We start from the raw sequence: 14,797 nt of genomic DNA on the forward strand, positions 1-14,797 counted from the left end.
CACTGCCTGTAACTACTGCTGCTGCTAATACTGGCACTAATAATTATTAATCACCCACTGTCACTGTCAACACCAGCACCACTGCCCCGTTACACACTGACACTGTCACTGACACTGCTGTAACTACTGCTGCTGCTAATACTGGCACTAATAATTATTAATCACCACTGTCACTGTCAACACCCAGCCACACTGACCCCGTTACACACTGACACTGTCACTGACACTGCTGTAACTACTGCTGCTGCTAATACTGGCACTAATAATTATTAATCACCACTGTCACTGTCAACACCAGCACCACTGACCCCGTTACACACTGACACTGTCACTGACACTGCTGTAACTACTGCTGCTGCCAATACTGGCACTAATAATTATTAATCACCACTGTCACTGTCAACACCAGCACCACTGACCCCGTTACACACTGACACTGTCACTGACACTGCTGTAACTACTGCTGCTGCCAATACTGGCACTAATAATTATTAATCACCACTGTCACTGTCAACACCAGCACCACTGACCCCGTTACACACTGACACTGTCACTGACACTGCTGTAACTACTGCTGCTGCTAATACTGGCACTAATAATTATTAATCACCACTGTCACTGTCAACACCAGCACCACTGACCCCGTTACACACTGACACTGTCACTGACACTGCTGTAACTACTGCTGCTGCTAATACTGGCACTAATAATTATTAATCACCACTGTCACTGTCAACACCAGCACCACTGACCCCGTTACACACTGACACTGTCACTGACACTGCTGTAACTACTGCTGCTGCTAATACTGGCACTAATAATTATTAATCACCACTGTCACTGTCAACACCAGCACCACTGACCCCGTTACACACTGACACTGTCACTGACACTGCTGTAACTACTGCTGCTGCTAATACTGGCACTAATAATTATTAATCACCACTGTCACTGTCAACACCAGCACACTGACCCCGTTACACACTGACACTGTCACTGACACTGCTGTAACTACTGCTGCTGCTAATACTGGCACTAATAATTATTAATCACCACTGTCACTGTCAACACCAGCACCACTGACCCCGTTACACACTGACACTGTCACTGACACTGCTGTAACTACTGCTGCTGCTAATACTGGCACTAATAATTATTAATCACCACTGTCACTGTCAACACCAGCACCACTGACCCCGTTACACACTGACACTGTCACTGACACTGCTGTAACTACTGCTGCTGCTAATACTGGCACTAATAATTATTAATCACCACTGTCACTGTCAACACCAGCACCACTGACCCCGTTACACACTGACACTGTCACTGACACTGCTGTAACTACTGCTGCTGCTAATACTGGCACTAATAATTATTAATCACCACTGTCACTGTCAACACCAGCACCACTGACCCCGTTACACACTGACACTGTCACTGACACTGCTGTAACTACTGCTGCTGCTAATACTGGCACTAATAATTATTAATCACCACTGTCACTGTCAACACCAGCACCACTGACCCCGTTACACACTGACACTGTCACTGACACTGCTGTAACTACTGCTGCTGCTAATACTGGCACTAATAATTATTAATCACCACTGTCACTGTCAACACCAGCACCACTGACCCCGTTACACACTGACACTGTCACTGACACTGCTGTAACTACTGCTGCTGCTAATACTGGCACTAATAATTATTAATCACCACTGTCACTGTCAACACCAGCACCACTGACCCCGTTACACACTGACACTGTCACTGACACTGCTGTAACTACTGCTGCTGCCAATACTGGCACTAATAATTATTAATCACCACTGTCACTGTCAACACCAGCACCACTGACCCGTTACACACTGACACTGTCACTGACACTGCTGTAACTACTGCTGCTGCTAATACTGGCACTAATAATTATTAATCACCACTGTCACTGTCAACACCAGCACCACTGACCCCGTTACACACTGACACTGTCACTGACACTGCTGTAACTACTGCTGCTGCTAATACTGGCACTAATAATTATTAATCACCACTGTCACTGTCAACACCAGCACCACTGACCCCGTTACACACTGACACTGTCACTGACACTGCTGTAACTACTGCTGCTGCTAATACTGGCACTAATAATTATTAATCACCACTGTCACTGTCAACACCAGCACCACTGACCCCGTTACACACTGACACTGTCACTGACACTGCTGTAACTACTGCTGCTGCTAATACTGGCACTAATAATTATTAATCACCACTGTCACTGTCAACACCAGCACCACTGACCCCGTTACACACTGACACTGTCACTGACACTGCTGTAACTACTGCTGCTGCCAATACTGGCACTAATAATTATTAATCACCACTGTCACTGTCAACACCAGCACCACTGACCCCGTTACACACTGACACTGTCACTGACACTGCTGTAACTACTGCTGCTGCTAATACTGGCACTAATAATTATTAATCACCACTGTCACTGTCAACACCAGCACCACTGACCCCGTTACACACTGACACTGTCACTGACACTGCTGTAACTACTGCTGCTGCTAATACTGGCACTAATAATTATTAATCACCACTGTCACTGTCAACACCAGCACCACTGACCCCGTTACACACTGACACTGTCACTGACACTGCTGTAACTACTGCTGCTGCTAATACTGGCACTAATAATTATTAATCACCACTGTCACTGTCAACACCAGCACCACTGACCCCGTTACACACTGACACTGTCACTGACACTGCTGTAACTACTGCTGCTGCTAATACTGGCACTAATAATTATTAATCACCACTGTCACTGTCAACACCAGCACCACTGACCCCGTTACACACTGACACTGTCACTGACACTGCTGTAACTACTGCTGCTGCTAATACTGGCACTAATAATTATTAATCACCACTGTCACTGTCAACACCAGCACCACTGACCCCGTTACACACTGACACTGTCACTGACACTGCTGTAACTACTGCTGCTGCTAATACTGGCACTAATAATTATTAATCACCACTGTCACTGTCAACACCAGCACCACTGACCCCGTTACACACTGACACTGTCACTGACACTGCTGTAACTACTGCTGCTGCCTAATACTGGCACTAATAATTATTAATCACCACTGTCACTGTCAACACCAGCACCACTGACCCGTTACACACTGACACTGTCACTGACACTGCTGTAACTACTGCTGCTGCTAATACTGGCACTAATAATTATTAATCACCACTGTCACTGTCAACACCAGCACCACTGACCCCGTTACACACTGACACTGTCACTGACACTGCTGTAACTACTGCTGCTGCTAATACTGGCACTAATAATTATTAATCACCACTGTCACTGTCAACACCAGCACCACTGACCCCGTTACACACTGACACTGTCACTGACACTGCTGTAACTACTGCTGCTGCTAATACTGGCACTAATAATTATTAATCACCACTGTCACTGTCAACACCAGCACCACTGACCCCGTTACACACTGACACTGTCACTGACACTGCTGTAACTACTGCTGCTGCTAATACTGGCACTAATAATTATTAATCACCACTGTCACTGTCAACACCAGCACCACTGACCCCGTTACACACTGACACTGTCACTGACACTGCTGTAACTACTGCTGCTGCTAATACTGGCACTAATAATTATTAATCACCACTGTCACTGTCAACACCAGCACCACTGACCCCGTTACACACTGACACTGTCACTGACACTGCTGTAACTACTGCTGCTGCTAATACTGGCACTAATAATTATTAATCACCACTGTCACTGTCAACACCAGCACCACTGACCCCGTTACACACTGACACTGTCACTGACACTGCTGTAACTACTGCTGCTGCTAATACTGGCACTAATAATTATTAATCACCACTGTCACTGTCAACACCAGCACCACTGACCCCGTTACACACTGACACTGTCACTGACACTGCTGTAACTACTGCTGCTGCTAATACTGGCACTAATAATTATTAATCACCACTGTCACTGTCAACACCAGCACCACTGACCCCGTTACACACTGACACTGTCACTGACACTGCTGTAACTACTGCTGCTGCTAATACTGGCACTAATAATTATTAATCACCACTGTCACTGTCAACACCAGCACCACTGACCCCGTTACACACTGACACTGTCACTGACACTGCTGTAACTACTGCTGCTGCCAATACTGGCACTAATAATTATTAATCACCACTGTCACTGTCAACACCAGCACCACTGACCCCGTTACACACTGACACTGTCACTGACACTGCTGTAACTACTGCTGCTGCCAATACTGGCACTAATAATTATTAATCACCACTGTCACTGTCAACACCAGCACCACTGACCCCGTTACACACTGACACTGTCACTGACACTGCTGTAACTACTGCTGCTGCTAATACTGGCACTAATAATTATTAATCACCACTGTCACTGTCAACACCAGCACCACTGACCCCGTTACACACTGACACTGTCACTGACACTGCTGTAACTACTGCTGCTGCTAATACTGGCACTAATAATTATTAATCACCACTGTCACTGTCAACACCAGCACCACTGACCCCGTTACACACTGACACTGTCACTGACACTGCTGTAACTACTGCTGCTGCTAATACTGGCACTAATAATTATTAATCACCACTGTCACTGTCAACACCAGCACCACTGACCCCGTTACACACTGACACTGTCACTGACACTGCTGTAACTACTGCTGCTGCTAATACTGGCACTAATAATTATTAATCACCACTGTCACTGTCAACACCAGCACCACTGACCCCGTTACACACTGACACTGTCACTGACACTGCTGTAACTACTGCTGCTGCTAATACTGGCACTAATAATTATTAATCACCACTGTCACTGTCAACACCAGCACCACTGACCCCGTTACACACTGACACTGTCACTGACACTGCTGTAACTACTGCTGCTGCTAATACTGGCACTAATAATTATTAATCACCACTGTCACTGTCAACACCAGCACCACTGACCCCGTTACACACTGACACTGTCACTGACACTGCTGTAACTACTGCTGCTGCTAATACTGGCACTAATAATTATTAATCACCACTGTCACTGTCAACACCAGCACCACTGACCCCGTTACACACTGACACTGTCACTGACACTGCTGTAACTACTGCTGCTGCTAATACTGGCACTAATAATTATTAATCACCACTGTCACTGTCAACACCAGCACCACTGACCCCGTTACACACTGACACTGTCACTGACACTGCTGTAACTACTGCTGCTGCTAATACTGGCACTAATAATTATTAATCACCACTGTCACTGTCAACACCAGCACCACTGACCCCGTTACACACTGACACTGTCACTGACACTGCTGTAACTACTGCTGCTGCCAATACTGGCACTAATAATTATTAATCACCACTGTCACTGTCAACACCAGCACCACTGACCCCGTTACACACTGACACTGTCACTGACACTGCTGTAACTACTGCTGCTGCTAATACTGGCACTAATAATTATTAATCACCACTGTCACTGTCAACACCAGCACCACTGACCCCGTTACACACTGACACTGTCACTGACACTGCTGTAACTACTGCTGCTGCTAATACTGGCACTAATAATTATTAATCACCACTGTCACTGTCAACACCAGCACCACTGACCCCGTTACACACTGACACTGTCACTGACACTGCTGTAACTACTGCTGCTGCTAATACTGGCACTAATAATTATTAATCACCACTGTCACTGTCAACACCAGCACCACTGACCCCGTTACACACTGACACTGTCACTGACACTGCTGTAACTACTGCTGCTGCTAATACTGGCACTAATAATTATTAATCACCACTGTCACTGTCAACACCAGCACCACTGACCCCGTTACACACTGACACTGTCACTGACACTGCTGTAACTACTGCTGCTGCTAATACTGGCACTAATAATTATTAATCACCACTGTCACTGTCAACACCAGCACCACTGACCCCGTTACACACTGACACTGTCACTGACACTGCTGTAACTACTGCTGCTGCTAATACTGGCACTAATAATTATTAATCACCACTGTCACTGTCAACACCAGCACCACTGACCCCGTTACACACTGACACTGTCACTGACACTGCTGTAACTACTGCTGCTGCTAATACTGGCACTAATAATTATTAATCACCACTGTCACTGTCAACACCAGCACCACTGACCCTGTTACACACTGACACTGTCACTGACACTGCTGTAACTACTGCTGCTGCTAATACTGGCACTAATAATTATTAATCACCACTGTCACTGTCAACACCAGCACCACTGACCCCGTTACACACTGACACTGTCACTGACACTGCTGTAACTACTGCTGCTGCTAATACTGGCACTAATAATTATTCATCACCACTGTCACTGTCAACACCAGCACCACTGACCCCGTTACACACTGACACTGTCACTGACACTGCTGTAACTACTGCTGCTGCTAATACTGGCACTAATAATTATTAATCACCACTGTCACTGTCAACACCAGCACCACTGACCCCGTTACACACTGACACTGTCACTGACACTGCTGTAACTACTGCTGCTGCTAATACTGGCACTAATAATTATTCATCACCACTGTCACTGTCAACACCAGCACCACTGACCCCGTTACACACTGACACTGTCACTGACACTGCTGTAACTACTGCTGCTGCTAATACTGGCACTAATAATTATTAATCACCACTGTCACTGTCAACACCAGCACCACTGACCCCGTTACACACTGACACTGTCACTGACACTGCTGCAACTACTGCTGCTGCTAATACTGGCACTAATAATTATTAATCACCACTGTCACTGTCAACACCAGCACCACTGACCCCGTTACACACTGACACTGTCACTGACACTGCTGCAACTACTGCTGCTGCTAATACTGGCACTAATAATTATTAATCACCACTGTCACTGTCAACACCAGCACCACTGACCCCGTTACACACTGACACTGTCACTGACACTGCTGTAACTACTGCTGCTGCTAATACTGGCACTAATAATTATTAATCACCACTGTCACTGTCAACACCAGCACCACTGACCCCGTTACACACTGACACTGTCACTGACACTGCTGTAACTACTGCTGCTGCTAATACTGGCACTAATAATTATTAATCACCACTGTCACTGTCAACACCAGCACCACTGACCCCGTTACACACTGACACTGTCACTGACACTGCTGTAACTACTGCTGCTGCTAATACTGGCACTAATAATTATTAATCACCACTGTCACTGTCAACACCAGCACCACTGACCCCGTTACACACTGACACTGTCACTGACACTGCTGTAACTACTGCTGCTGCTAATACTGGCACTAATAATTATTAATCACCACTGTCACTGTCAACACCAGCACCACTGACCCCGTTACACACTGACACTGTCACTGACACTGCTGTAACTACTGCTGCTGCTAATACTGGCACTAATAATTATTAATCACCACTGTCACTGTCAACACCAGCACCACTGACCCCGTTACACACTGACACTGTCACTGACACTGCTGTAACTACTGCTGCTGCTAATACTGGCACTAATAATTATTAATCACCACTGTCACTGTCAACACCAGCACCACTGACCCCGTTACACACTGACACTGTCACTGACACTGCTGTAACTACTGCTGCTGCTAATACTGGCACTAATAATTATTAATCACCACTGTCACTGTCAACACCAGCACCACTGACCCCGTTACACACTGACACTGTCACTGACACTGCTGTAACTACTGCTGCTGCTAATACTGGCACTAATAATTATTAATCACCACTGTCACTGTCAACACCAGCACCACTGACCCCGTTACACACTGACACTGTCACTGACACTGCTGTAACTACTGCTGCTGCTAATACTGGCACTAATAATTATTAATCACCACTGTCACTGTCAACACCAGCACCACTGACCCCGTTACACACTGACACTGTCACTGACACTGCTGTAACTACTGCTGCTGCTAATACTGGCACTAATAATTATTAATCACCACTGTCACTGTCAACACCAGCACCACTGACCCCGTTACACACTGACACTGTCACTGACACTGCTGTAACTACTGCTGCTGCTAATACTGGCACTAATAATTATTAATCACCACTGTCACTGTCAACACCAGCACCACTGACCCCGTTACACACTGACACTGTCACTGACACTGCTGTAACTACTGCTGCTGCTAATACTGGCACTAATAATTATTAATCACCACTGTCACTGTCAACACCAGCACCACTGACCCCGTTACACACTGACACTGTCACTGACACTGCTGTAACTACTGCTGCTGCTAATACTGGCACTAATAATTATTAATCACCACTGTCACTGTCAACACCAGCACCACTGACCCCGTTACACACTGACACTGTCACTGACACTGCTGTAACTACTGCTGCTGCTAATACTGGCACTAATAATTATTAATCACCACTGTCACTGTCAACACCAGCACCACTGACCCCGTTACACACTGACACTGTCACTGACACTGCTGTAACTACTGCTGCTGCTAATACTGGCACTAATAATTATTAATCACCACTGTCACTGTCAACACCAGCACCACTGACCCCGTTACACACTGACACTGTCACTGACACTGCTGTAACTACTGCTGCTGCTAATACTGGCACTAATAATTATTAATCACCACTGTCACTGTCAACACCAGCACCACTGACCCCGTTACACACTGACACTGTCACTGACACTGCTGTAACTACTGCTGCTGCTAATACTGGCACTAATAATTATTAATCACCACTGTCACTGTCAACACCAGCACCACTGACCCCGTTACACACTGACACTGTCACTGACACTGCTGTAACTAACAGGGTCACTGTCAACATCACTGTACCGAATAGCTCAGGTGGGCAGCTGTGTCAGCAGGCGCAGGCTGCAATGGAAGAAGTGAATAATAGACAACGGGTTTATTCCACGCTGAAAAGAGAAGAAAGAAAACACGCGTCGGCCGTGGAGGTGTCTGTTCAGACCCCTCGCCTGTCCCATGGTAACTAGCAGCTCAGCGCTGTTTCGAGCTCATTCTCCTATGTCCATCAATACGGCAATATGAGGATGATGAGGGCTCACTGTGAGGCGGTGAAGTCTCCCCGTCAGTCAGGCCGCGGTTATCCCCTTCTGTCTGCGGACACGTCCCGCGTGTCTGTGGGCGCCGCCATTTCGGCTGCCATTACCGTAATGTCTCATGTACACGCGCACTTACACGATTACACTTTAGAACAAGATGGTACCGTATGTCGTTGTATATAGGATCTTACTCTAAAAAATCAGATTTGTAACAAAAACAGAAGTGCAACATTATGAAGTTAAAGTAACAGCACAGCATTAAAATTCTCCAATTTAAAGGCTATATACTCAATACAGGAGAACAGTCCTGTTACAATATGAGCTACAGTCCCAGTACAGTAGACCAGTCTGTTACAATAGGAGCTACAGTCCCAGTACAGTAGACCAGTCTGTTACAATAGGGGCTACAGTCCCAGTACAGTAGAACAGTCCTGTTACATTAGGAGCTACAGTCCCAGTATAGTACAACAGTCCTGTTACAATAGGGGCTACAGTCTCATTACAGTAGAATCGAATATTTATGTTATACTAAGATCTCATTTTCCAGTTTCATATACACACTGTAGTTGTAGTGCCAAAACGATATGTCTCTCTATTGCCACCTTCTGGTAAATTTGAGTTACTACCTCTAACATTCTTACTCCTAATCTACAGACTACCAAAGTATAAAATCATATCCCCACACATTGTAGTGTTAATGTACCGTAATGTCCAGTCAGTATGTCTGTATTAACCCCTCTCTCTCTCAGTGCAGTGTTAATGTACTGGAGTGTCCAGTCAGTGTGTGTGTATTAACCCCTCTCTCTCTCAGTGCAGTGTTAATGTACTGGAGTGTCCAGTCAGTGTGTCTGTATTAACCCCTCTCTCTCAGTGCAGTGTTAATGTACTGGAGTGTCCAGTCAGTGTGTGTGTATTAACCCCTGTCTCTCTCAGTGCAGTGTTAATGTACTGGAGTGTCCAGTCAGTGTGTCTGTATTAACCCCTCTCTCTCAGTGCAGTGTTAATGTACTGGAGTGTCCAGTCATTGTGTGTGTATGAACCCCTCTCTCTCTCAGTGCAGTGTTAATGTACTGGAGTGTCCAGTCAGTGTGTCTGTATTAACCCCTCTCTCTCTCAGTGCAGTGTTAATGTACTGGAGTGTCCAGTCAGTGTGTCTGTATTAACCCCTCTCTCTCAGTGCAGTGTTAATATACTGGAGTGTCCAGTCAGTGTGTGTGTATTAACCCCTCTCTCTCTCAGTGCAGTGTTAATGTACTGGAGTGTCCAGTCAGTGTGTCTGTATGAACCCCTCTCTCTCTCAGTGCAGTGTTAATGTACTGGAGTGTCCAGTCAGTGTGTCTGTATGAACCCCTCTCTCTCAGTGCAGTGTTAATGTACTGGAGTGTCCAGTCAGTGTGTCTGTATTAACCCCCCTCTCTCTCTCAGTGCAGTGTTAATATACTGGAGTGTCCAGTCAGTGTGTGTGTATTAACCCCTCTCTCTCTCAGTGCAGTGTTAATGTACTGGAGTGTCCAGTCAGTGTGTCTGTATTAACCCCCCTCTCTCTCTCAGTGCAGTGTTAATATACTGGAGTGTCCAGTCAGTGTGTGTGTATTAACCCCTCTCTCTCTCAGTGCAGTGTTAATGTACTGGAGTGTCCAGTCAGTGTGTCTGTATTAACCCCTCTCTCTCTCTCAGTACAGTGTTCTCCTGTCAAAGCCTGAGGAACAGACAGTGAGCCTGTCTCTCAATAATAATAATACAGTGTGATCTCCTGTCCAAGCCTGAGGAACAGTGAGCCTGTCTCTCAATAATAATAATACAGTGTGTGATCTCCTGTCCCAGCCTGAGGAACAGACAGTGAGCCCGTCTCTCAATAATAATAATACAGTGTGTGATCTCCTGTCCCAGCCTGAGGAACAGACAGTGAGCCTGTCTCTCAATAATAATAATACAGTGTGATCTCCTGTCCCAGCCTGAGGAACAGTGAGCCTGTCTCTTAATAATAATAATACAGTGTGTGATCTCCTGTCCCAGCCTGAGGAACAGTGAGCCTGTCTCTCAATAATAATAATACAGTGTGTGATCTCCTGTCCCAGCCTGAGAAACAGACAGTGAGCCTGTCTCTCAATAATAATAATAATACAGTGTGTGATCTCCTGTCCCAGCCTGAGGAACAGACAGTGAGCCTGTCTCTCAATAATAATAATACAGTGTGTGATCTCCTGTCCCAGCCTGAGGAACAGACAGTGAGCCTATCTCTCAATAATAATAATATAGTGTGTGATCTCCTGTCCCAGCCTGAGGAACAGACAGTGAGCCTGTCTCTCAATAATAATAATACAGTGTGTGATCTCCTGTCCCAGCCTGAGGAACAGACAGTGAGCCCGTCTCTCAATAATAATAATACAGTGTGTGATCTCCTGTCCCAGCCTGAGGAACAGACAGTGAGCCTGTCTCTCAATAATAATAATACAGTGTGTGATCTCCTGTCCCAGCCTGAGGAACAGACAGTGAGCCTATCTCTCAATAATAATAATATAGTGTGTGATCTCCTGTCCCAGCCTGAGGAACAGACAGTGAGTCTGTCTCTCAATAATAATAACACAGTGTGTGATCTCCTGTCCCAGCCTGAGGAACAGACAGTGAGCCCGTCTCTCAATAATAATAATACAGTGTGTGATCTCCTGTCCCAGCCTGAGGAACAGACAGTGAGCCTGTCTCTCAATAATAATAATAATACAGTGTGTGATCTCCTGTCCCAGCCTGAGCAACAGACACTGAGCCTGTCTCTCAATAATAATAATAATACAGTGTGTGATCTCCTGTCCCAGCCTGAGGAACAGTGAGTCTGTCTCTCAATAATAATAATAATACAGTGTGTGATCTCCTGTCCCAGCCTGAGGAACAGACAGTGAGCCCGTCTCTCAATAATAATAATACAGTGTGTGATCTCCTGTCCCAGCCTGAGGAACAGACAGTGAGCCCGTCTCTCAATAATAATAAGACAGTGTGTGATCTCCTGTCCCAGCCTGAGGAACAGACAGTGAGCCCGTCTCTCAATAATAATAACACAGTGTGTGATCTCCTGTCCCAGCCTGAGGAACAGACAGTGAGCCCGTCTCTCAATAATAATAATACAGTGTGTGATCTCCTGTCCCAGCCTGAGGAACAGACAGTGAGCCCGTCTCTCAATAATAATAATACAGTGTGTGATCTCCTGTCCCAGCCATAGGAACAGACAGTGAGCCTGTCTCTCGATAATAATAATACAGTGTGTGATCTCGTGTCCCAGCCTGAGGAACAGTCAGTGAGCCTGTCTCTCAATAATAATAATACAGTGTGTGATCTCCTGTCCCAGCCTGAGGAACAGACAGTGAGCCTGTCTCTCAATAATAATAATACAGTGTGTGATCTCCTGTCCCAGCCTGAGGAACAGACAGTGAGCCTGTCTCTCAATAATAATAATACAGTGTGTGATCTCCTGTCCCAGCCTGAGGAACAGACAGTGAGCCTGTCTCTCAATAATAATAACACAGTGTGTGATCTCCTGTCCCAGCCTGAGGAACAGACAGTGAGCCCGTCTCTCAATAATAATAACACAGTGTGTGATCTCCTGTCCCAGCCTGAGGAACAGACAGTGAGCCTGTCTCTCAATAATAATAATACAGTGTGTGATCTCCTGTCCCAGCCTGAGGAACAGACAGTGAGCCCGTCTCTCAATAATAATAATACAGTGTGTGATCTCCTGTCCCAGCCTGAGGAACAGACACTGAGCCTGTCTCTCAATAATAATAATACAGTGTGTGATCTCCTGTCCCAGCCTGAGGAACAGACAGTGAGCCTGTCTCTCAATAATAATAATACAGTGTGTGATCTCCTGTCCCAGCCTGAGGAACAGACAGTGAGCCTGTCTCTCAATAATAATAATACAGTGTGATCTCCTGTCCCAGCCTGAGGAACAGACAGTGAGCCCGTCTCTCGATAATAATAATACAGTGTGTGATCTCCTGTCCCAGCCTGAGGAACAGACAGTGAGTCTGTCTCTCAATAATAATAATACAGTGTGTGATCTCCTGTCCCAGCCTGAGGAACAGACAGTGAGCCCGTCTCTCAATAATAATAATACAGTGTGTGATCTCCTGTCCCAGCCTGAGGAACAGACAGTGAGCCCGTCTCTCAATAATAATAACACAGTGTGTGATCTCCTGTCCCAGCCTGAGGAACAGACAGTGAGCCCGTCTCTCAATAATAATAATACAGTGTGTGATCTCCTGTCCCAGCCTGAGGAACAGACAGTGAGCCCGTCTCTCAATAATAATAACACAGTGTGTGATCTCCTGTCCCAGCCTGAGGAACAGACAGTGAGCCCGTCTCTCAATAATAATAATACAGTGTGTGATCTCCTGTCCCAGCCTGAGGAACAGACAGTGAGCCTGTCTCTCAATAATAATAACACAGTGTGTGATCTCCTGTCCCAGCCTGAGGAACAGACAGTGAGCCTGTCTCTCAATAATAATAATACAGTGTGTGATCTCCTGTCCCAGCCTGAGGAACAGACAGTGAGCCTGTCTCTCAATAATAATAATACAGTGTGTGATCTCCTGTCCCAGCCTGAGGAACAGACAGTGAGCCCGTCTCTCAATAATAATAATACAGTGTGTGATCTCCTGTCCCAGCCTGAGGAACAGACAGTGAGCCTGTCTCTCAATAATAATAACACAGTGTGTGATCTCCTGTCCCAGCCTGAGGAACAGACAGTGAGTCTGTCTCTCAATAATAATAATACAGTGTGTGATCTCCTGTCCCAGCCTGAGGAACAGACAGTGAGCCTGTCTCTCAATAATAATAATACAGTGTGTGAGCTCCTGTCCCAGCCTGAGGAACAGACAGTGAGCCTGTCTCTCAATAATAATAATACAGTGTGTGATCTCCTGTCCCAGCCTGAGGAACAGACACTGAGCCCGTCTCTCAATAATAATAACACAGTGTGTGATCTCCTGGCTCTCAGTATGCTCCCTGTGTGTATATATCACTGTGTCTGTACTGTCAGTGTCTGCTGGCGCTCTGTTATCTGGCCCTGTGACTCCGCCAGTCAGTGAAGGAGGAAGGTCACTGTCCCGCTCGGACCTCCGGCTCCGCCGCCTGCGCCAGGAAACCCGTCCCGCTCCGCTCCTGGTCTTAATAAAGTTTTTCCCGTTGAATCCCGGTCTGCTCTCCTCCTCTTCCTTTCCCGGATTATCGCGAGAGGCCGTGGGGCTGCACACACACTCAGACACTCGCTCGCGAAATTTCACGGCCGTGGCGAAAACATTCGCCATCGTCACGGTCGGACCCGGACCCGGACCCGGAGGAGCTGTTCCGGACCGGTGCCGAGACTGCGGGAGCGGCGCCGAGGCGGGGAGAGAGTGAGACCGAGCCCGGCCCGGCCCGGCCCGGCCCGGCCGCCGCAGCGGATATCTGCTGGTGCTGCTCGCTGGATCAGGAGCGCGGGTCTGGGGTTCGATCGGAACCGAGCCAGCCGCCAGGACCGGCCGGGACATCGCCCCGCCTGCG

The 14,797-nt window shown here is 46.7% G+C and overlaps 1 protein-coding gene across 3 annotated transcripts in view; it reads right to left on the minus strand.

The window, feature by feature from the left end:
- mto1 (mitochondrial tRNA translation optimization 1) overlaps window positions 1–14,784 on the minus strand; it is a 34,654-nt gene extending 19,870 nt beyond the window's left edge. The window contains exon 1 of one of the 3 annotated variants that reach the window (XM_069188341.1): window positions 14,372–14,784. In XM_069188341.1, coding sequence (XP_069044442.1) covers window positions 14,372–14,784 — 413 coding nt within the window. The other 2 variants (XM_069188342.1, XM_069188343.1) reach the window with 2 other exon arrangements.
- Between the last annotated feature and the right edge of the window lie 13 nt (window positions 14,785–14,797).

This window comes from Lepisosteus oculatus, chromosome 4 (genome assembly GCF_040954835.1).
Source record: "Lepisosteus oculatus isolate fLepOcu1 chromosome 4, fLepOcu1.hap2, whole genome shotgun sequence".
Lineage (NCBI taxonomy): Eukaryota > Metazoa > Chordata > Actinopteri > Semionotiformes > Lepisosteidae > Lepisosteus > Lepisosteus oculatus.